Source organism: Hippocampus zosterae, chromosome 12, assembly GCF_025434085.1.
Source record: "Hippocampus zosterae strain Florida chromosome 12, ASM2543408v3, whole genome shotgun sequence".
NCBI lineage: Eukaryota > Metazoa > Chordata > Actinopteri > Syngnathiformes > Syngnathidae > Hippocampus > Hippocampus zosterae.
Genome location: NC_067462.1, coordinates 12,441,132 through 12,462,571, shown reverse-complemented (window position 1 = coordinate 12,462,571; position 21,440 = coordinate 12,441,132). Strand labels below are relative to the sequence as shown.

Sequence of the window (21,440 nt, the reverse complement as noted above, 5' to 3'; positions counted from 1 at the left end):
TACTGTAATTATTTTCTGTATAAAAATTAATTTGGTGTTCAAAAAAGTCTTTTTTTCATATTTGAGTCTTGAAAAAGAGGGGGTCGTCTTATAACCAAGGCCGTCTTATATTCGGGCCAATATGGCAATTACAAGTTTGAGCTGTGAAAATACACTACTGTGTATCCACTAAAAGTCCCCCAATGGGTGGAATATATCCCACTGGCTTGTTGCGGGGCTTTTTCACATGGCAAGAACAAGGCATTTGAAATCGACAGGACCAGCCTGAAGCCCTGTGGTCTATACACCCACTGCGTGACATGCATACACACTTATGGCCAACTATGAGGCGCTCTTAAGTGGCCATGCCACTGGGCTATCTGAAGGGAAGACCCATTTTTTGGTGTCTCGGTAGATAGCTGAGTCTGTAGAAGAAACAATAAATTGGTTGCATTGACATAATTGTTTAAGTAGCATTTTTTTCAAATGTATTCATACAAAAAGAGCAAAGTCTTATTTTCCATGCTTTGCACATACTTTATAGTCTCGGTTTTGGCACATATGTCAAGAGCCTGAAGGAATGTTAAAAAATAACTTTACCCCCCACCACCCTCCACACACACAAAAAAGAGGCCACTTGACACTCACTCATCATCACACGCGTTTGAGTGCAAACTACTTAATATTGTAGGATCTAGAGCTTGTTAAAATGTCCACCCATGGGACACCTTCAGGCCATTTCCGTTTATAATATCCTTAACAGATTTGTGTCCGAATGAGCTTTGCGATGACTCTTCATACCAGCAAATTCACAATGAATGGTAAAAATCGTTCCAATGTCAGTTAGGGAAATCAAACAGGACATATTTTACACGAAAATATAATTACTTTTTAAATGTATTTTTTTTCAGCTACTCATCTGCTGAGGATTAATTTGATTGCAATCAGATTCAATTTAGGTAACATTGTGCGTTCAACATCTGGAGTTATACCAAGGAGCTTTAAACCGTAACAGTTTGGCTCTTTTTGGATGGGTTACTATGTATTTTATATGCCAGATGGAATCATTGAAAATATGATTTCCTTTATGATATGGACATTTAAGCATAATATCTTGAAACTTTTAGAAGTGTTTCTTTTGCTCATGGCAATTGTAGACGTTCACTGCAGTGTTGTGGGAAAGTTTTGTTTTGTTGTTGTACCCTAAAGTGTCAGTTCGAAAGTGTGTTCTGTTTTCAGCCCCAGCTGGAGTGAAGGGTGAGTCCCTCAAGCATTTACAAATCAAGTCTGCCAAGTATTTTAGGACTGCCAAGCTGGCTAGTCCTCTTGTCGGATTATTGGCCTTGCTCACTGGAGTGCTTCAAATGTTTCCTCGGCCTCTCGATACTCTCCATTGTTGCTCTCTTTATTCATAGAATCTTGAAGTCTTAAGTATTTAAATTTTTTCTTATTGCTTTTGCTCTTTGCCTCCTTGACATTTTGTTTATTTATTCTTGGTGGTTCCCTCGTACCTTGTCTTTTGCAAGAGCTTTTATTAATTCATTTTTTTTTCTCCTGGCTCCTTGTGACCAGTGATTTCTGTTTGTTCTACTAAAAGCGCACCACTTTTCTGCAAATAATAATAACAATAATAATAATAATATGTTGTCGCACTTTGTTTGAGCCTGCATTTCTAGAATCCAAAAACATTATTCGGTTTGGTCCAGAATTGGCGTCCTTTAGTTGACGGAAATAAATGCTTGACAGGTTGAGGCTGCTCCGTTCCCCTTCGGTGATCATTAAATCCTTTGTCTGACATCACCTCGCTGTGTTCCCAGCAACACTGCAGACTCTCAATGAGTGTGATGAGTCAGTCTGATGGACTTCCAACTAGTCTCATTTTACCATGTGTCAGAGGCCTCAAGGGGTTTCTCGAGTAAGAAGGAGGCGAGGTCAGGCAAAAAAGGAAATCTGGCAGAAAAAAAGCTCAACAAAACTATGACAGAGAATCAATGTTTCACATTCACTTGGAGCATGGAGCTCTGCGGCAAAGGCAAAAGCAGCTTGGCCACCAAGAGCTGCCTCAATCAGGCAGGGTCATCGGCGTTTGGCGCAAAAGGAATCTTGAGTGATGCCAGCATGTGCAGTCTCAGCAACAGACCCTAATTCCCTTAAGTCAACTCCCGCAATCACTCTCTCAAAAATGGATCTCTTGGCACGGCAAGAGAGAACGTTCCTGGCAGGATAAAGGAAATATAACCTGGCACTTGTTGCACATAGCAAACACTCAAAAAAGATGCTCAAAAATTGTGCTTACGGTTGTTTATAAACAGACCATGATAATATTCGGTTGAAATTAAATGGTGCAAATGTGCGTTAATGCTTTACATTCTGATATAGAGGTGATTCAGATCAAATATCCCATTGTAGTTGATTTACATGTGTGGTGGTTAGCACATACTGTATGTCTTCCAGTTGAAAGGTTCTGGCTTCAAATATTGTCTGAGGGCCGAAAAGTCTGAGGCCCTCATGTGTGTTGTTTTCATGTGCTTGTGAGAATTTTTCTTTCCGCCTTCCTCCCATGTTTCAGAATCATGCAGGTTAGCTCAATGAAGACTTTAAATTGTGCAAATGGTTGTTTGTCAGGATGCCCCCTGTGGCTGGCTGGTGACCAGTGTGTTAGGTTAACATTTATTCCAACGCAGTGGAAAGTGGAGCCTCCCTATTTTCCAAAGTCAGCTGGGGTAGGCTCCAGCTCACCCATGACCCTAATGAGGACAAGCACAAGAGGAAATGAATGGAAAATGTGGGTTGCAATTACTGGAAGTAGAATACCATCTGTCATCACCATTGCAGCCACACATCACCTACTTTCACGCTCCATAATATAAACGAACCAGCCAGGGACAACAGAGCGAAGACAGTCTGTTGTCAAAGCTGCAGTAAAAAAAGTGACTTCATCGGGCTCAGAACTTTTACAGCAGAAAGATTTTTTAAGGCGGGACACAGTTTACAAGCACCTTGACAGCTGCTGTGTGTCAGGAATGGAAGACCTTTCTTCAGAGAATCGGATTATTACTTTTCTACTTCATGGGCTCTTGAACTGAAACCAGCCAACGCTGCTGTGGTTAATTTTTAAAAAACGTTTAGACACGATATAGTGTGTAAAAGTTCAGTATTATGCAAGCTTCGAGTTGATGAAATGTTATCTGGATGTTTCTAAGTTGTTCTGAAAAATGGTGGTTCGTCACAGGCTGCAGTTGGTGGCCCCAGTTTGAGAGTCAATATTTGTTTCCCTTTAAGACCAATCACCTAATTTGACAGGTTCAAAAGTAACATTAGCGACTGGAACTACTTTCGAAACTAAAACTGTACGTTTTAAGTCGTTTCACTTAAAAATACGACATGTTCGACAAACCTTTTAGTACGCGATGACCGATTAGTTTACCTGCTGAGTGTGCTGTCCAGTTTTACTAGAAGTGATCATACAGTAAAATAGATGGGTACATCTTTTCATGGCAGGTGGACACGCTATTTATTTATTTATTTATTTTGTGTGTATTCACAAGTGTGAGTCAGCAGCATTTGAAAGGCATGTACTTTAGCTTCGGGCTTTTTGTATTTTGCAAAGCGAACAGTTGATGAGTTGATGGTACTGTATTAGCTGTGATCCTTGAAAGCAATGCCATTTTTTCCTTCTGTTCACCATTCAGACAGGGGTAGTTTTCAAAATATTTACAGTATGTTCCTGCAATTGAAGCTTTCAATAAATCATCTACCGTGTTTTTAATCTGAATTGATACGGTGATGTTGAAGAAACACAATCCCATTTTGCAATTTGCAACAGCCGTATGCACACAAGGGAAGCAAAACAGGTTTGCATCCTGAAGCGTCCATACATGGTTTAGGAACGGAAACTTTTGAGATCTATTGATCACAAAGCCAATTTTTCAACTAAACCTCTTTGTATGAAGGTAGCAAAGCTGTTCATGCGTAAAAAATAATTTATTTTCAAATAATTTGGTACAGAGGTGTCCAAAATTGGTCCTCAAGGGCTAGTTTCCCCATCTCTCACCGCTACAACGCCTCACTCAAATGATCAGGGTTGTTATCTTGCTACTTCAGAGCTCTCTGTCGAGCCTTTCAATCAGGTGTGTTGCAGCAGGGAGCAAGGGATAACCGGCAGGACATCGGCCCTTGAAAACCGAGTTTGGACACCCCTGATTTGGTAGGTGAGGACTCAGTGTTTGGTGTCCATGTAACCACCGGAACACGGAATACATTATAACATTCAACAATCTCCTGCAATCAGACGGTTGAGTGAACTATCTCTCGTTATTCATAACAGACCGCACCAAGTTCTGATTTTAAGCATATATTTTGGTTTGGGGTTCATATGTAACACTCTTGGACCATGATTTCTGAGAACAACCCTTGTCTGGATTGTTTGCGTATCGTACATATTGTAATTGCAAATACACGTGTAGACACTTCATATTTTCTTTTCTTTAGTCAAACTCTTTGGTTTGGGAGTTTGTTATTCAGTACACTTTTCCACGTATTTGTGTTTGCCTTGACTGTCTTTTATTGACAATACTGTTATTTCTTTGTGGCATAATGTCAATAAACTGTCGCAATGTTAACACATTTTTCGAGTCAAATATGTTTATCTCGCATTTGCAGCATTTAGTTTCAATTGATGGCAATTTAGTCAAAGTCCAGCTTGAATCGTGCCCTTTCAGTTTTTGTAGGAGATTCTGTACTTGTAAGGCATTTTATCGGACTCTCCGTCAAGATGCGTTTTGGAGACTACAATGCACTGAGGATAGTTGTGCCATGTATTACATTTTAGGTTCAAACAAGTTCTGCAGATGCAACACCCGAATTGTTTCAAACAACACTCTCTTCATGAGGGCTGGATAAAAGCAAACAAACATGATGGAGAGTCACTGGCAATGTGCGTGTGTGTATGAATGTGTGTGTGTTTGTGTTCAAAAATGAATTAGCTTCTTCCCGATTTTGTGTGGGCTTCCAAAATTCTCTGTCCACTAAGTCCGTAGGCTGCTTGCCTTACCTCATGTTGTGCAAATAGAATCAGCTGAGCTTTTCAAACAGCCTCTCATTGCACTCCAGTGCACTCTCTTCAACAGATCAAGCCTGTTAAGGGTGTCTCTTCTCTCGCCATGCTTGATTAAGCACCACATTCATACAAAGTCATTTTTGTGACGTGTAGCTTCTCGTGACTGCAAATTGTTGGATATGAGGTTTTGTATCTCACCAAAATGATGAGCCCGGTTTGTTGTGGATGCTTTGTTCAAGCGATTAAAAAAAAAAAAAAGAAAAAAATCACTTTCAGGCACCGCCAGATGGAATGCACTCTGGTTTCTGTAACCATGGCGTCATTCTCGTCCAAGGACATGTCCACATAGCTTTAATCAGCCCTCAATGTCGTGATTCATTTACTTGGATGATGAATTGACAAACATGTCATATGCATATTCAAAATGGTAATCCCATTTTGAATATGCACATTCGTTGATTAATCCTCACCTATATTTAATAAAGGTGGCAGTTTTTATATTCATGTTTACATTAATCAATATTTAGTGCAGGTAATTTGTACATTTTGTTCGATTGGACTTCTTTTTTTTTATTAAAAGGCAAAAAAAATGTATGAAGCCATCAATGTATTGTTTGTCAGTCGATTTTAATGGGAAACAAGATAATACACACACACACACATACACACACTTTATTTGATTAACAATTTTAGACAGTGATACCATCCATGTAACTTCATGGTGATGGTGCAGGCTGAACATTGTTTTGCATACTGTCGATGATACAACAATGAATGTAAAGAGCTTTCTAGAAAGTGTGGACGGAAGTGGAACAGAGATGAAAATCTCTTTGCTTCAATAGCATGAGAGGGAGAACATGATCCTCACTAATGGACACTTACCAAAGCATCATTCAAAACACGGCTTGCTTAAAAACAGTTTCTTTCACACTTGAGATTTATTCACAAGTACAAGCAATGTATTTTTTCTTCTTCATACAAAGCATATGGTGGATTGATTATGGCACCGCTTACTCAATTGGATCAGTACACATTTCAAAACAAACAAAATATTGGTTACATGCTAAACGGGCTGTCACTTATATCGCGCTTTTCTACCTTGCCTGAAGTTCTCATTCATTCTCTATATATTCCCTGTGAATGACTGGCGACCGGTCCAGTGTGTTGTCTGCCTTTAGCTTGAAATCGGCTGGGAGAAGGCTTTCTCTCGCTGCTAGTCCAAATGGGGGTTGAATATGGATGGATGGGAAATGATGACATATTTTAACAATGTAGGTGGCATCATGGTCGACTGGTTAGCACGTTCACCTCACAACAAAGGCGCAGGGTTCGATTCCAGGCCCTGGGCCTCCTATGTGGAGTTTGCATGTTCTCCCCGTGCCTGCGTGGTTTTTCTCTGGGTACTCCGCTTTCCTCCCACATTCCAAAAACATGCATGACAGGTAAATGGAACACTCTTAATTGGTCCTCGGTGTGATTATAGGTGTGAATTGTTATTTGTCTATGTGCGCCCTGCAATTGACTGGCAACCGGTTCAGGGTGTCCCCCGCCTTTTACCCGAAGACAGCTGGGATAGGCTCTAGCAATCCCGTGACCCTCGTTAGGATAAACTGGCTGGATTTTAGAATGTGTGCATGCAAATTAAGATTTCTTTCTGGACAGTCTATGTTTATTAGAACTGTATGTGAAGCCTTTAATTTACTTTGTTCAGAAGTTAAAATGCATCATCCAATGGCAATATATAATCATAACAATCTCCTCCTCCTCCCTCGCCATTCTTAAAATTGCTGCTTCCATTGGCAATTGAACTCACTCCTTTATCTGAGGAAACATACACTAAAACTTTTTCCTCGACTTGAAAGGTTTGCTTGCTAAAATACTGCCAGACTGTGTACCCAGTTGTATCTGTGGAAGAGGGTATTCATCATTTATGCAAAAGCAGGAAGGGAACATTCCCAGACTAACCGTGAGCACATAAAATGTGTGTATTTATTGTGGAATCGAAAGTTACGAATGACCTGGTGCACAAACAAATTGCTGTACGTTGATGCGAGAAGGGAAGCTGCTTTATTTTTACAAATGCATTTCAAAATAATTTTGAATTATATAATATACATATGTGATAATTTTAGCCATTTAATAAATGGCTAAAATAATGGCTGAAATACAATAGATATATGTCTTTTCCCATTGTCGACAATGTGTATAATTTACTAATCCAATACTTGCCATTCAAGTCAGCATGGAGAGATGCTTCTGGGTTTTTAGTTTTCAGCCTCTGAGCTATCATGCTGCAAATTTAACTGAGCTTTTCCTCACGAGTATGCGAATTCATGTGCTGCGCGGGAGGAAATGCTTCAGCATCAGCGCTGAATGTAATGCTTTCAGCAACACAATACGTGTTTTTTGGGGGGGGGGGGCATAGCTGCAGCTCAGCCATCTCATTCTCTAGATGATGTGGCTGGATTAGTCTCTGCAAATTGATGCATCTAGCGTGTTAAAAAAAAAAAAGTCTGAAATGTAATCCAAAATCAGATTTCCTCCTTTTCCTCTGTAATCGTCTATCTATCAATCTATCTATCGAAGAAAACATTTGATTGCAGGTATGTGTAAAGAATACCGGTACATTTTTATTATGGATAATGTAATAGTAAAAACATATGTTGTAAAATATAACCAACAATAACATTTTATACTATTTTCATTTAATCAGTGCAGTTTAATCAGTGTAAGCGGGCGCCATTCTGGAATTATCATAGCACACCCCTTATAAATTCTAACACTATTTTCCAACGAAGGTCTACTCTGATCCTTTTGATCGATTATAACGCCTTGAAAACGTTCAAATTTCAGATATGCCTTTTTTTCTTGTAGGACTTTTGGTCAGGGCATGGGGATTTTAAAATAAACAATTTTCATAGTGTATGGGCTTCACCCACATATTTAATGGTTTGCAGTTGCGAAAATATCTCAATACCGTAACTTGAAAATGCTGCATGTTTGTTGTCGATAAATGCACACAAGCGTCATGTTTATACCTAAGAAATGAGGCCGGTGTGATGATGTCACTCAATGTTTGTAGCTCGAGTCGCTCAGTGTACAACCGGCTGGCAGTAGGAGACATGGGCACTGCTTTCTATTTATAGAAACAGAGGTCTAGACCATCTCTGCAGCTCAACACTGTTTGGAGAGCGATAGAGAGAATGGTGGGTGATGCGAGGTGGTTTAACTCCGTGGCGTTTAGGATTTACATGACGGGCTATCGAATAGAACATCAGCCGCGTGTGCTTAAAGGTTGTGTGGGCGTAAAGATGAGCAACCAACACAGGAGAATGATGGAAAAGGGAGGCAGAATCCAGATGCGGAGATGAGTTGATGTAATGCAGCCTCTGGCTGCATTTACACCGGTACTTTGCTGCCGGTGAACGGCAGCGGCATTTCCAAATGCATGTCTTGGCTACCATACGTGCATCACTTTACATTAAGGGACTCCTTTTAGGTTTTGTTTTCCCACTGTGGGTGTGGCAGAAATGGGCATAATCAATATACCGGTGTATATAATGGGTAGCAACCTGAGTTTGAACATGCATTGAATATTTATTAAACGGCAGCCGGCAAGTGTTTTTCCGAGGCAAAAGAACATGGCCCCTGGTGCATGCGCATGAATAGATGGAAGATGGAAGGATCAAACTCTCTTGACAAATACTGATTCACTGAAAGACAGTGACTAAAAACAGCCTGATGAACATTGGCGACCTTGCAATATGTATGAGCTGCTCTCGGAATCATCAGAGTAAATGCACTTCTCAACCACTTCTCGGCTCTCTTGCACTTTGTATGTATATGTGGGGGTGGTTCGTTTGTATCCCAGCAACAGTGCACTCGAGTGAGGTCAAAGCACCTGACAGGGTCTGGTGGAAACTCCCAGAGGATGAGTGTTGGTGTGTGTGTGTTTGTGTGCGCGCGCACACGGCTCTTTGTTTTGAATACGAACACTTCAGTGAGGAACAGACAGGATGAGAGATTCTTGACAACATGCTCAACGAATGACGCATCTATCCTATCTCATTCCAGCTCTGAACCTGCAACAGTGAACTTGCCTAATAATAGAATAGTTACAGAAATATCTCAACATGCCTTCAGAATTTGCACAGGAAGAAAAATGCCTTCACTGGGCTAAAAGACCAATACAAATGATCTTGGTGGCACAGCAATCCTAAAATGCGATGAAAATGTGGCATTGATATCTGCAGTACTTTGATGCTTACTGAGGCCAAATCTGGCAACATTCGCTGAGGTTTCACAAGTTATGCATAGCCACATAAATGACGGCGCGGCTTTAGGCCCGCTGCACACAGAGCAACATGGCCGAAAGTGACCCAAACTGACAACTGTGGGGGAAGAAAAAATAGTCCACAACTTTACGGTGCACCCTGACCCGATTCCACTCTAATTGTTTTTGTGATAGTTACAATAATTAATTCTAAAGAATTACATACAGAAAAATAGTGGCATTAATACAGTCTCACTGATTGTACGTGGCAGGATGATGGACTGTTGGTTAGCAGAGTTTTGAGGTTCAGGGTTCAAATTGTGGCTTTGGTTTGGAGTTTATGTTCTACATGCTCTGGCTTCCTCTTTTTTTTAAATATATATTGTGTGTGTGTCCCTACGTGTGATTGTGGGCGTGGATGGTTGTTCGTCTCTGTGTGCCTTGTGATTGGCTGGCAACCGATTCAGGGTGTCCCCGCCATGTTATCATGGGTGTGAATTGTTGTTTGTCTCTGTGTCTTGCAATTGGCTGCCGATCAGTCCAAGGTGCACCCCACCTCATGGCCAGTGAGTTGGGATTGGCTCCAGCTCATCTGCACCTGTCATAGAATAAGCATTGTCAAAACGGAAGGCTGTACGCAAAGACATTTATTTTGCCCATGTGGAGTGTCGCAAGCACTGTTTCCTTTTGTATGGGAATTTACTGTTCCAATCAGACCACAAAAAAATTGAGTTCACGCTGGCGTAAACGGTCCTCGTAGTGCTCTTTGTGTTGTTTCTCATTTTTCCTCTATTTGGATCCGCACTGAGTAAATTCATCGTGTTTCTCACAGACACTCATATTATCTTTCCAAATTCATGCCAGTGCATGCTTAATTAAAGCTCAAAGGCCCAGGAGAGGAGGTAGAGCAGATAGAGGGGTTACACAACTCCGGCAGCTCTATGCAAACAAACAACTTCCACTTATGTTCACTGGATTAAAAAAAAAATACAAATCTGTTTTTAGCATCGGTCAAATTATAATTGTTCTGCCTCACTTTGCACTTTGTACACCACTTCCACACTGGTAATGTCCATGCCTCCACATCCGAGCGGAGTAGATTACGGTCATAAAGGCAAAAGTGGGAACAGTCTAATGCAAGACGGCTGCGTGCAGGAAAACAAATTCAGAGAAAGGGGTCGGGAAGTTGTCTTTTACCTTGTCAATTCTGCGGTTGGTTGTCAAGGATGCATTTTTAACCATCTATCCTTTCGTTTCGGGTTATATCTTGAACTGCAGTCTTTAGAAGAGACCGTAGCTGACCTTATAATCTTGTTTTTGAATTTGCAATTCAATCAAGAATTCAGCTCATCATCTTTTGACTTCATTGTCAATGTTGTCTACAAATATGTGCATACGCAATCAGTAGTGTGCCCGTGAGAGACCCTTGTGGAATTACAGAACTCCCTTGCGAATACTTGTTTGTAAAATAAGTTTTGTTTTCTCACCAGTGTTTGATGATGTGAATATAATTGAAAAGTCTCGGTATTTCCACGTTTCACAATGAGCAAAAGAATCCGTTCCCATCCATCAATTTTCTGTAGCTTCAGCTCATCACTTCGCAGGTGAGCTGAAAGCATTTTCCTGCCAAATTTGAGCAAGAAGCGAGGGTGCAAGCTGGAGTTGTCGCCAGCCAATTACAATTCACATTGAGATAAACAACCATTCCCCCTCACAATTCCAACAATGGACAATTTGCTCTCCAATCAATCTATACTTGGGTAAAAAAAAGATAACACAAATTGGGTGAAAAATGCGGCGATGCAACTTTTTCAGTTATTCATTTCCAGACGCAAACAGGCTTCTTCCAAAATTGCTCCATATTTGGCTCCATCCATCATCCCACCATCTGGAACTGTATTCCCTATCCCTGCTGAAGAAAAGAAACCCCAAATCACGGGACTGCTGTCACCGATGGGATGATGTAACCCGTGTGATGTCCAACATTGCTTTTACGCTTTACATAACTTTTTTGCATTTTGGCCCAAAAGTTCAATTTTGGTTACATCTGGCCAGAGCTCCTTTTTCCACATCTTTGTTGTGTCTTGGCAAATTTCAAATTACACTTTTTATGGTCGTCTTAGAGAAATGGCTTTCTTCTTGCCACTCTTCCATAAATAACAGATTTGTGCAGTGTGTGACTAATATAGTTGACCAATGTACCGATTTCGCCACCTTAGTTGTGCGTCTCTGCATTTAATCCAGACTGATCGTGGGGTTACAACTCTGATCAGTACTCTCTTTGTTTGGGCTAAAAGTTTAGAGCAGTGGTGCCCAAGTCCGGTCCTCAAGATCCTCTATCCCACCATGTTTTATTTGTCTCCCACTTCCAAGACACCTGATTCAAATGACCAGGATTGTTATCAGGCTTTTCAGACCTTGCTGATGTGCTGATCATTTGAAACTAGCACCCCTAGTTTGGAGGGATGGCCAGGTCTTGGTAGGTCTGCAGTTGTGTGATATGCTTTTCATTTCAATATGTACATGCTTTGCAAGACGTTTCAAGCTTGTTAAATCTTTTCGTATCCTCCTGCTGCTCCTCAACTGTGTTCCTGACCAGCCTGGTGTGTTCCTTGGTTTTAATGATGCTGTTTTTTCTCAATATTCTTTTAACAGACCTCTAAGACCATTGCAGAGCAGTTGCATTTATAATGAGATTCGATAACACACGGGTGGACTCTATTCATTCAATCATTCAGGTCAACATTGGATCATTCCAAAATGATCAGGGAACATCTGGAGTCGGTTGGCCGCACGGACAGTAAATGATCTGAATACAGTATTATCGCATGCCCGACTTTTCAGTTTTTACTTTCTAAAAAAAAAAAAAAGTTTAAAAGTATGAATTTCGTCTCACTTCATGATTGTTTCCCACTTGGTGATGATTTTATATCTTTGTTTGAAACCTGAAAGGTGGCAAAAGGTCAACAAGTTCAAGGGAGCCGAATACTTTTGCAAGCCACTGTATTTCAACTTTGGAAGTCTGTAGATGAAATTATGTTCATGCGATATCTTCTATATATATATTGCGCATCGTCCCGCACGCGGTCTGTCCTTCCGTCTGTCCCTTTTCAAAACGTACCTACTTCACCGCGCCGCCACTGCGCGCCGCCACTGCGCCGCTCAGGCAGTGGCTCACTACGATCACGCGGGCATCTTAGCGAAAAAATGTTGTCTACCCACAAGCATTGCAATAAAATTGTTAGTTATTTAGTAGAGCTAAACATCTCTTTATTTTCGCGATAAGCAATGAAGATGAACAAAAAGTTGAACCAGGCAACAACACTTTTGTGGGCCGAAGGCCCACCTTACCAGCCTTCCGCAGGAACTAGCTGATGAGCCGCCCGGAGGGCGGTGAACCACCACCTTACCAGCCTTCCGCAGGAAGTAGCTGATGAGCCGCCCGGAGGGCGGCGAACCAGCTAGTCCTTTGATATAAAAAGACGGAGTTCCTAGAACTTAAAGTAATCTTGTGGTACACACATTTTCGTCCTGCAGGTTTTGTAATCATGCTTTCAGACATGCTGTGTCTGTAAAAACACTTTGTCGGCTATTACTGACGATGGCATACAGCTCGGAGGCATTCATTCATCGTTTTTCATTGAAGTAAATGTCACCGATGTTACAAAATGAACTTTTATTTTTAAAAAGCACCACTTCAGATGAAAACGGAACAATACAAGGTCACAAAAGCAGGCAGAAACAAACATTATTTTGTGTGTTTGTCTTGCAGACAGTGCGCCATGGATTCCCTTACCAGCCCACTGCTTTGGCCTTTGACCCTGTGCAGAAGATCCTGGCCATCGGCTCCAGATCAGGTGGTGTTCGGATGTATCCTTTCACCTGCTCACCCTCACCTCACCACGGAGACATGCCAGCCAACAGTATGTATACAAACATTTGAAGAAAACAGTGGCAAAGCAACATAGTCCATCCTTATATCTGTTCATTTTTTCCCCCCAACTGTGAGATCATATCTGAGCAAAACCAAGAAGGGCGATAGCAAGCGCCACCTCTGAGAATTTGCGTTTTGTTCTTTGTTTTACCACCAAAATATCCTTTATCGTTACCTCGGCCAAGGACATGAACAGGACTTGTTTCGCATCACAAAACCTTGTGGAGACATGCCCCATGGGCTGAGGAAGAATCCATTTGGTTTTGTCCTGATAATAATCAATGATCCTTCAAGGGGAAATTCAATTTTCACTCCGTTGTATATTTTTGTGGCGCGCCACGGAGAAGCGGAGCCCACACATGCAGGCTGGAAGGGTGAGATGTTTGATTGAGGGGGCACACACAATGAGCTGAATTTCAGGGGGGGGGACTTCAGTGCCTTGGTCAAGAGGACCTCTACAGAAGTTATTAGTTGCAATTTTGAATCATGACCATCCCGTTCCAAGCTTCTTCCTCACAAATGATTGTTTTGGGTCATTTTTCAACATTTTTCTCATTGGAAATTGGCTGGATCTCGACAACAAGCGTTCACATTTGGCTTGCCATGTGTATTTAGGTACTTATGTAAGCCCAAATAAAATCACAGCATCTCTACCACTGCTGATAATAGTCATTTATTTCTTTCAGGTATGATGAACTCTTCTTTCGCAGAATATGTTGATCATGCAAATAACACTTTTGAGACGAGAATGGACCCGGATCGCTGGTGTATTTTTTTATGTATTGTTGCTGTCTGGTAGTGTCTTTTTAGCACTAATGCGGCTCATTTAGTGTTAATTTTCTGGCTAAAATCAGTTCAGCATTGGTTTGTTTGTTTGTTTGTTTATTTATTGAGCATATAAAACACAACAAATTGACAAAAGTGAAGGCAAACAAAAATTGTTAAAAGGAAAAGAAAAAAAACAGTCATCATCACAATTCTATGTTGAAAGGAGTAGGAAGAAGTAAGAAACGTATCTAATCCTACCCCTTTTTATGTAGCAACATATGAGTTGATCCTTTTTCAATACAAAAATAAAGGAAAAATCAACATATCAATGCTTTTAGCCTTATGTGTATCTATAAAGCTCTTGGTTTGTATATACATTCTCACTTTTGCATATTTTTTAAATCAATTTTCTCATATTCATAATAAATACTACATTTCATTAATACATTTAAAAAAGTAATAAGTTGATCAATGTAATTCTGATGTATTACTATATATTATAGGGATATCAAATTTATCAGCTTAACTCTGATTTGTGTAGTTTTTCTGTACTAATCCTTTGAATTTGTTTTTGAACTCGACAAGCGATTTACTAATTTTCAGGTCTGTTTCGAAATTATTCCACAGATTGACACCTATTACTGATACACTCCTTTGCTTGACGTTTGTTCTTGTTTTGGATTTTTTTGTATTGGTTAGTACCCCTTCAATTATATCAACTTTCTCTAACTTCAAAAGGCTTCTGGATGTTTTGGCAAAGGAGGTTATGTACTTTGTACATTAATCGGGTTTGAAACACATTGCAATGTACAAATTGCAAAAATGCAGGCTAATTCACCAGGTTATTGTAGTTTTCCTTCTGTGTTTGAACATCTACAGAATAGCAAAGAGGCCTTTACAGGAGATCAGAAGATGTATTTATTATCCCCCCCCCCTCCCACACACACACACACATACACACACACACCCATTAATGTGTACGAGGCCAGATGCAGCACTGTAATTGGCCAATGTGGCATCCTGCTCTGATGAAGATATTTTAATGCACGCACTTAAAGACACACACACACACACGTAGTTCCCAGGCCCGGATGTCTCGCTTTGGTCAGATAACATCAAGGATCAAATATTGCAATTGACTTTTCATCCTCTTTTTACGGCTCTTGAAAGCAGAAAGGTTCAGGGTTTGCGTGGTAATGTGTCATGCAAATGAGCCAGTGCTCACCCCGCCTCCTTCCGCCATGGAATGCGGCTTCGGGTTACCAGGGGGAATCTGTTTTGAATATGAGAATATGAGAATAAAATAATTGGTTGTGTTTTCACTTGTGAAAGGCAGCACTGATTTAGTTGTCAATTAGTCTGTCGATCACATGCAGTGGACACTTTGCCAAACACAAATTCAATTCACTGATCCAAAGCAGGATTGTGGATGTCTGCGCCCAGGGACACTCTTAAGTTGAACTCGGTGTGACATAAAGCAACATATCTTTCTAGTACAAAACATTGTATGGGACATTAAATGTTCATGCGTGTACTGACGTTGCAGAAATTATGCATCCCACTGGAACCGTGTGAGATACTATAAATAGACGCAACTCGAGTGCAAGGATTTCCAACAGCTGTGCTGCGGCACAATGTGCTATGAGAAATCATCAGGTGTTCCATTGGAAATTTTCCAATGTCACTTTTTGGTTTGAAAATTATCATTCATTTATGACAAATAATGCAGCTTTGGTTGTTTGTTTATATAACAGTGACAGGCATAACAATTTAAGGCTTTTCCACTACAAGGGACACTTATACAAATACTTTGTACTCATCTAAACAGGCCCAAATTTCATGCTTAGTCATGAAATTTGGGAGTATATTAAATCAAGATCATCTGGATTTCAATTAACAGAAAGTACTAGTTTCTCAATGTTATCTAATTTGTTTGAATTGTTCTAACCGGTATTTTTATTTTCACAAGTCTTGTGACGCATTGGGCTGACCGTGGCTTCAGGTATCGGTTTGTGCTTATGATCATGTGAAAATGTGTGTTGATACGACAACAAAAATTCCTTGAATCCTTGAAAACTCACCTTTAATAATTACTTGATAGAATGTCCAGAAAATCATTTGTAAAAAAGTAAAACTGTAATAGACAAAAATGGTGTCAATAAAGAATATTAAATACAAATAAATATCAGCTGTTCCTGCTGGGTGCGTTTTGGTCTTTTAAGGGCAGTATGATGCCGTGGGTGAATGGAGTGCACACATCTCATCATTTGAAGGATTATTGCTCCTGGAAGTCAATGCTAATTTCTCGTTAGCATGTCAATTAGATTTAACATCGATTTAAGCATTAGGCTGGCCTTGTTTGTAAAACAAAGCACGTCTTGTGCTTAAATATACAATGAGTGGAATTCAGAATCAGAATCAGAATCATCTTTATTGGCCAAGTATGTAGAACACACAAGGAATTTGTCTCCGGTATAACACGCTGCACTAGTATCATCGTAAACAACAAAATCATTGAACCTTAAATGAACCATTTTAGAGTAACCAGTAGTTTTGTAGTACCATTTTGTGGTGCAAGAAGAGTGACTGTCAGTGACTGTTTAAGGAGTTAATGGCTAGAGGGAAGAAGCTGTTTAAGTGTCTACTGGATTTGGTGCGCATGGATCTGTAGCGTCTGCCTGAGGGGAGTGGCTGAAAAAGGTGGTGGGCAGGGTGCAGGGTATCCAGGAGGATTTTCCGTGCCCTTGTCTTGATTCTTGCAGTGTGCAAGTCCTCAAGAGTGGGTAGGGCGGTGCCAACGATTTTTTCTGCCGTCCTAACTGTCCGTTGAAGTCGGATTTTGTCCCAAACCAAACCAAACCGTGATGGAAGAACACAGGATTGATTCGATGACTGCCGTGTAGAACTGTCGTAGCACCTCCTGTGGCAGGCCATGCTTCCTCAGCAGCCTCAGGAAGTACATCCGCTGCCGGGCCCTTTTCAGGATGGAGATGGTGTTGACTTCCCACTTCATGTCCTGGGAGACTGTGATTCCCAGGAACTTGAAGGTCTCGACGGTTGACACAGGGCAGTTGGATAGTGTGAGGGGCAACTGAGGAGAAGAATGTTTCCTGAAGTCCACGATCATCTCTACAGTCTTGAGCGTGTTCAGCCCGAGGTTGTGTCGGCCGCACCAGAGCTCCAGCTGCTCCACTTGTTGGCGGTACGCAGACTCGTCGCCGTCTTTGATGAGACCGATGACCGTGGTGTCGTCTGCAAACTTTATGATTTTGACAGCTGGATCTGTTGAGGTGCAATCGTTTGTGTAGAGAGAGAAGAGCAGTGGCGAGAGGACACATCCCTGTGGGGCTCCAGTGCTGGTGGTGCGTATTGATGATGTTGTTGCTCCCAGTCTCATCTGTTGTGTCCGTCCCGTCAGGAAGCTGAGGATCCACTGGCAGATCGTAGGGGACACACCGAGGTGGAGTAGTTTGGGGGTGAGGAGTTCCGGGATGATGGTGTTGAACGCAGAGCTGAAATCCACAAACAGAATCCTTGCGTAGGTCCCTGTGCTGTCGAGGTGCTTGAGGATGTAGTGCAGACCTATGTTGACTGCGTCTTCCACAGACCTGCTTGCCCGGTAGGCAAACTGGAGAGGGTCCAGCAGGGGTCCAGTGACGTTCTTTAGGTGGTTCAGCACAAGGCGTTCAAAGGACTTCATGACCACAGACGTCAGGGCGACAGGCCTATAGTCGTTCAGTTCCAATGTTGCCGATTTCTTGGGAACTGGGATGATGGTAGACTGTTTGAAGCAGGATGGGACCTCACACAGCTCCAGGGATCTGTTGAAGATTTGTGTGAAGACCGGAGCCAGCTGGTCAGCGCAGACTTTCAGGCAGGAGGGGGACACTTTGTCGGGCCCCGGAGCTTTCTTGATCTTTTGCTGCTTGAAGAGCCGTCTCACGTCCTGTTCGTGGATCTGTAGTGGAGAAAAAGAGGGTGGGGGCGAGGGGGTAGGTAGAGTGGTTTCTGGTAGAGGTGTGTGTGTGTGTGTGTGTGTGTGGGGGGGGGGGGGAAATGGGGGGTGTCCTTTTCAAATCGGCAGAAAACATGTTTAGTTCATTAGCAAGACCCTTATTGTTCACTGTTTGTTCACATTCTTTTATTCTTCTCCTTTATAGACTTAATTTGAAAAACTAAATTCAGTATTCAAATAGTAAATTCAGGGTACTTTCACAAACTCCAGCGCTTGAAAATATAACGTGCTGTTCGGCACGCTAATTGTTTTTCTTCGATTATAATGTTTTCGAGAGGAACCAACATTAAAAATGCGATTACATTTCAATTTATTGCCCAGACCTGGAGTAGACTGTAAAACTCATAAAAAAAGAAATACAAATCTGCAATACATTTTGTCATTTTGTGAGCTTGTTCCAGTGTAATCTACCTACCATATATGTAGCGCAGAAAAGATTGTGAACCACTGCTTTAAATCAGGATGTATTGTCCACAGAGAGGGAGAGAGAGAAAGAGAACGAGTGAGTGATACCTACATACACATGTAGGATGCTCGTGGTGTGAGCTGTTGTCGCCATCGCCTTTGTCTACAGGCAATTACACACCATCTGGATGGTGTGCAATCTTGGCTGTATCCAAATGAGCAGTTCAGTGAGTAATTAACCTGCAGATAGGATGTTCTGAGGAAATCAAATTACTCCGATAGAACTTGGCTTGTCTGCACTTGAAATGTTTTCATACAGGCAGAAAGAGTCAGGATAAACCTACAGAACTGCAGGCTCATTTCAAGAGATAAAGAGCAGCCCCTTTTGAACAACGATGGATGGCAGACAGTGCGAGCTGATTGTAAATGTTGCGGGTCAGCGAGTTTCCTGTGGTAGCGTTAACAGAGACACAATTACTGCTGATGGCATTTTCTCCGCTCTTATATTCTTCTCTTTTGAAATGCCACCTATAATTCACGAGATGAAACAATGAGATGGTGTTCTTCGTGAATAATTTCTCGCTCTAAAGAGCCAACAAAAACAAATGACCTGTTGGTAGAAATGTAATTAGCAAGGGGTTCCAATTTGTAGAACGACGACACAGGTGCACTCTGCCTCATGAAAAAGGACAAAACAGCCAATGTCTGTTTTGTTTTGTTTTTGTATGGAAATAAACAGCAAACCTGCAACATAACTGCACAAGTCGATACAAGAGCCAATGACAGTTATCGCTTTAGCGAGTGAGGAGCTCACGATGAGGCAGTGGAAACAACTTATTTCCTCTAACTAATTGGCCAATATAATGTCCGTCCATTTTCTATGCCACTAGCCCTTATTCACAGGTGAGCTGCATCCTATCCGAGCTGACTTTTGTCAAGACGTGGGGCACAAGCAATTTTCAAGGAATGTCCACTATATTTCTTTCCATTGTAAAATAGCATCTTGTTTGACTCTTGATTGTTTGGGTTTCAAACAGGCCACTTCTGAGCCCACATCTTACTTTCTTTCTTTTCTGATTGATATAAAAATGATTTATTAGATATAAACACATAACACGGGGTAGGACTAGATACGATTTTTACTTCTTCCTACTCCCTTGAACATAATAACTGTGTTGAATGATGACTGATTTCGCTTTCCTTTTTACCATTTTATTTACTTTATTTTCTGTCAAATTATTACCGTATGTTTTATGTTCAATAAACAAAACAAACCATCGGATTAACATTACTCAAAGGAAGACTGGTGTCGTATGCCTGATGATAACTAAGTCTCAGAACCAGTATAATTTTTAAAAGATGTTTTAACAACTCTGTTGGAACATGACGTCCGACCTTCGTGTGAACTCTTGACCTTGAAACACTCACCTAAGCCAACATCAAGCAGACAGCTACTTTTGCTTTTCATTCCTATTCAAAGGGAAACACCGCGGAACTAGAGGCATGCGTCTTGGTTATCTTGCCACATCAATTTCATCTTGGCATGCACATGTAACCTTCTCTATATGAGTAAATACAGAAAGCTTCGCATTGTATTCACAAGGCTCTGAGAAATATTTTGCGCATGGGTGTTTTTGTTGCGGCCTTTTAAATGGCAACGCTGAGCTGTTTGTCAAGTACTGCAGTGACAAGTCCGGCAAGATTTTCTGCTCCACAGAATCCGTGAGGCTAACAAAAGAGCTTGCTGTAGCCAAGCCTTCCAGGGTACATGCATTGCCACTCAAGAAGCAGATTGGAGAAGCCCACCAATGCAATGCTCCAAAAACTGTGCGGTCACTGTGCTGTCACTTTGTCCAGATAAGGTGCCGTTTGACAACAGGAGATATTGATTCACCAGGAGATATTGATTCACCTGCCTGCAGGCTTTTTATAGAAGCCACCACCATCATTATGACCCATCGCCCTGCCTGCCTGTTTGCCTGCCTCAATGCCTCCCTATCAACAGAGAGACAATGTGTGGATAAATACAAATGAGAGGGGGTGAGAATTATGGTGAGGGTGGAATATAGCAATGGCAATCATAAACATAATCGAATGAAGGTGACTGAAAAAAGGCAGATAAAAGGATGGGAGGGAGGTTAGGCGGGAGAGATAAAACAGCTAATTAAGGCTATGGCAAACTGAGAAAATGAAGAAGAAAAAATGAGGGGAAATTTGAGGATGAACAACATCAGCAAGGAAGATCGTAAAGAGTGTAAATTGGAGAACATTTGTGTCTATTGGATTTCATTTAAAATCCGTCTTCTCACTGACTCAGGAGGGCCTTAAAATGCCTGAAGAGTTGGTGTGTTGCAAGTTGGCACACACTGGGTAATATTTTACTCATAGATTTTATAAAAATAATATCTCCTGAAAAGCATGATCGTTTTGTAAATCGGATGATCAATGATGCACAAGCAAATATGTAATGTTCTAATCAATTGGGATCTCATCTAGAATTAAGTAATTAACCATACGAGAACGAATGCAGTCCTTGCCATGTATTTACCTTACACGTTTCCAATAGTGACACGTTATTACTTGGCTCAACACGATTTCTTCAGGCATGTACCCAAACATTGCAGTCCTCCCACGCATACCTTCGACAAGCAACCATGTGCAACAAGGTCGTATGATATACGCTCTAAAATACTTGCAAATTATCTCCTATGCTGCGTGGACAATGAAAATCTTCATTGCGCCGAATGTCCACTTGTGTACTACTACCCAACGCAAACTTTGGAGAGAACAGATGTCGCTGGTATCATATGATTTGACCAAAGGCGGAGAGATGCATTGAATAAGCCGAAGGCACTACCTAGCTATGATCATGTTGTAAAAATTTGTATTTGCACCATCGTGACAAAAAATGTTATGAGGAAAGTGTTTGTCTATCTCTTTACACCTGCACATTAATTTATTAATAATAGTAGTAGTAGCCACAGCAACTAAGGTGTAACCCATCGCT

General features: G+C 41.2%; 1 protein-coding gene across 17 annotated transcripts in view; it reads left to right on the top strand.

Moving 5' to 3' along the window:
- Positions 1-21,440, top strand: part of stxbp5l (syntaxin binding protein 5L) — a 107,193-nt gene that overhangs the window by 5,042 nt on the left and 80,711 nt on the right. For all 17 annotated transcript variants that reach the window (XR_007965355.1, XM_052082082.1, XM_052082080.1 and 14 more), the window contains one exon: positions 13,084-13,181. Coding sequence is in view for 16 of the 17 variants with exons in the window: in XM_052082082.1 (XP_051938042.1) it covers positions 13,084-13,181 (98 nt within the window). In the remaining variant the exon portion in view is untranslated. The remainder of the gene's footprint in view (positions 1-13,083; positions 13,182-21,440) is intronic.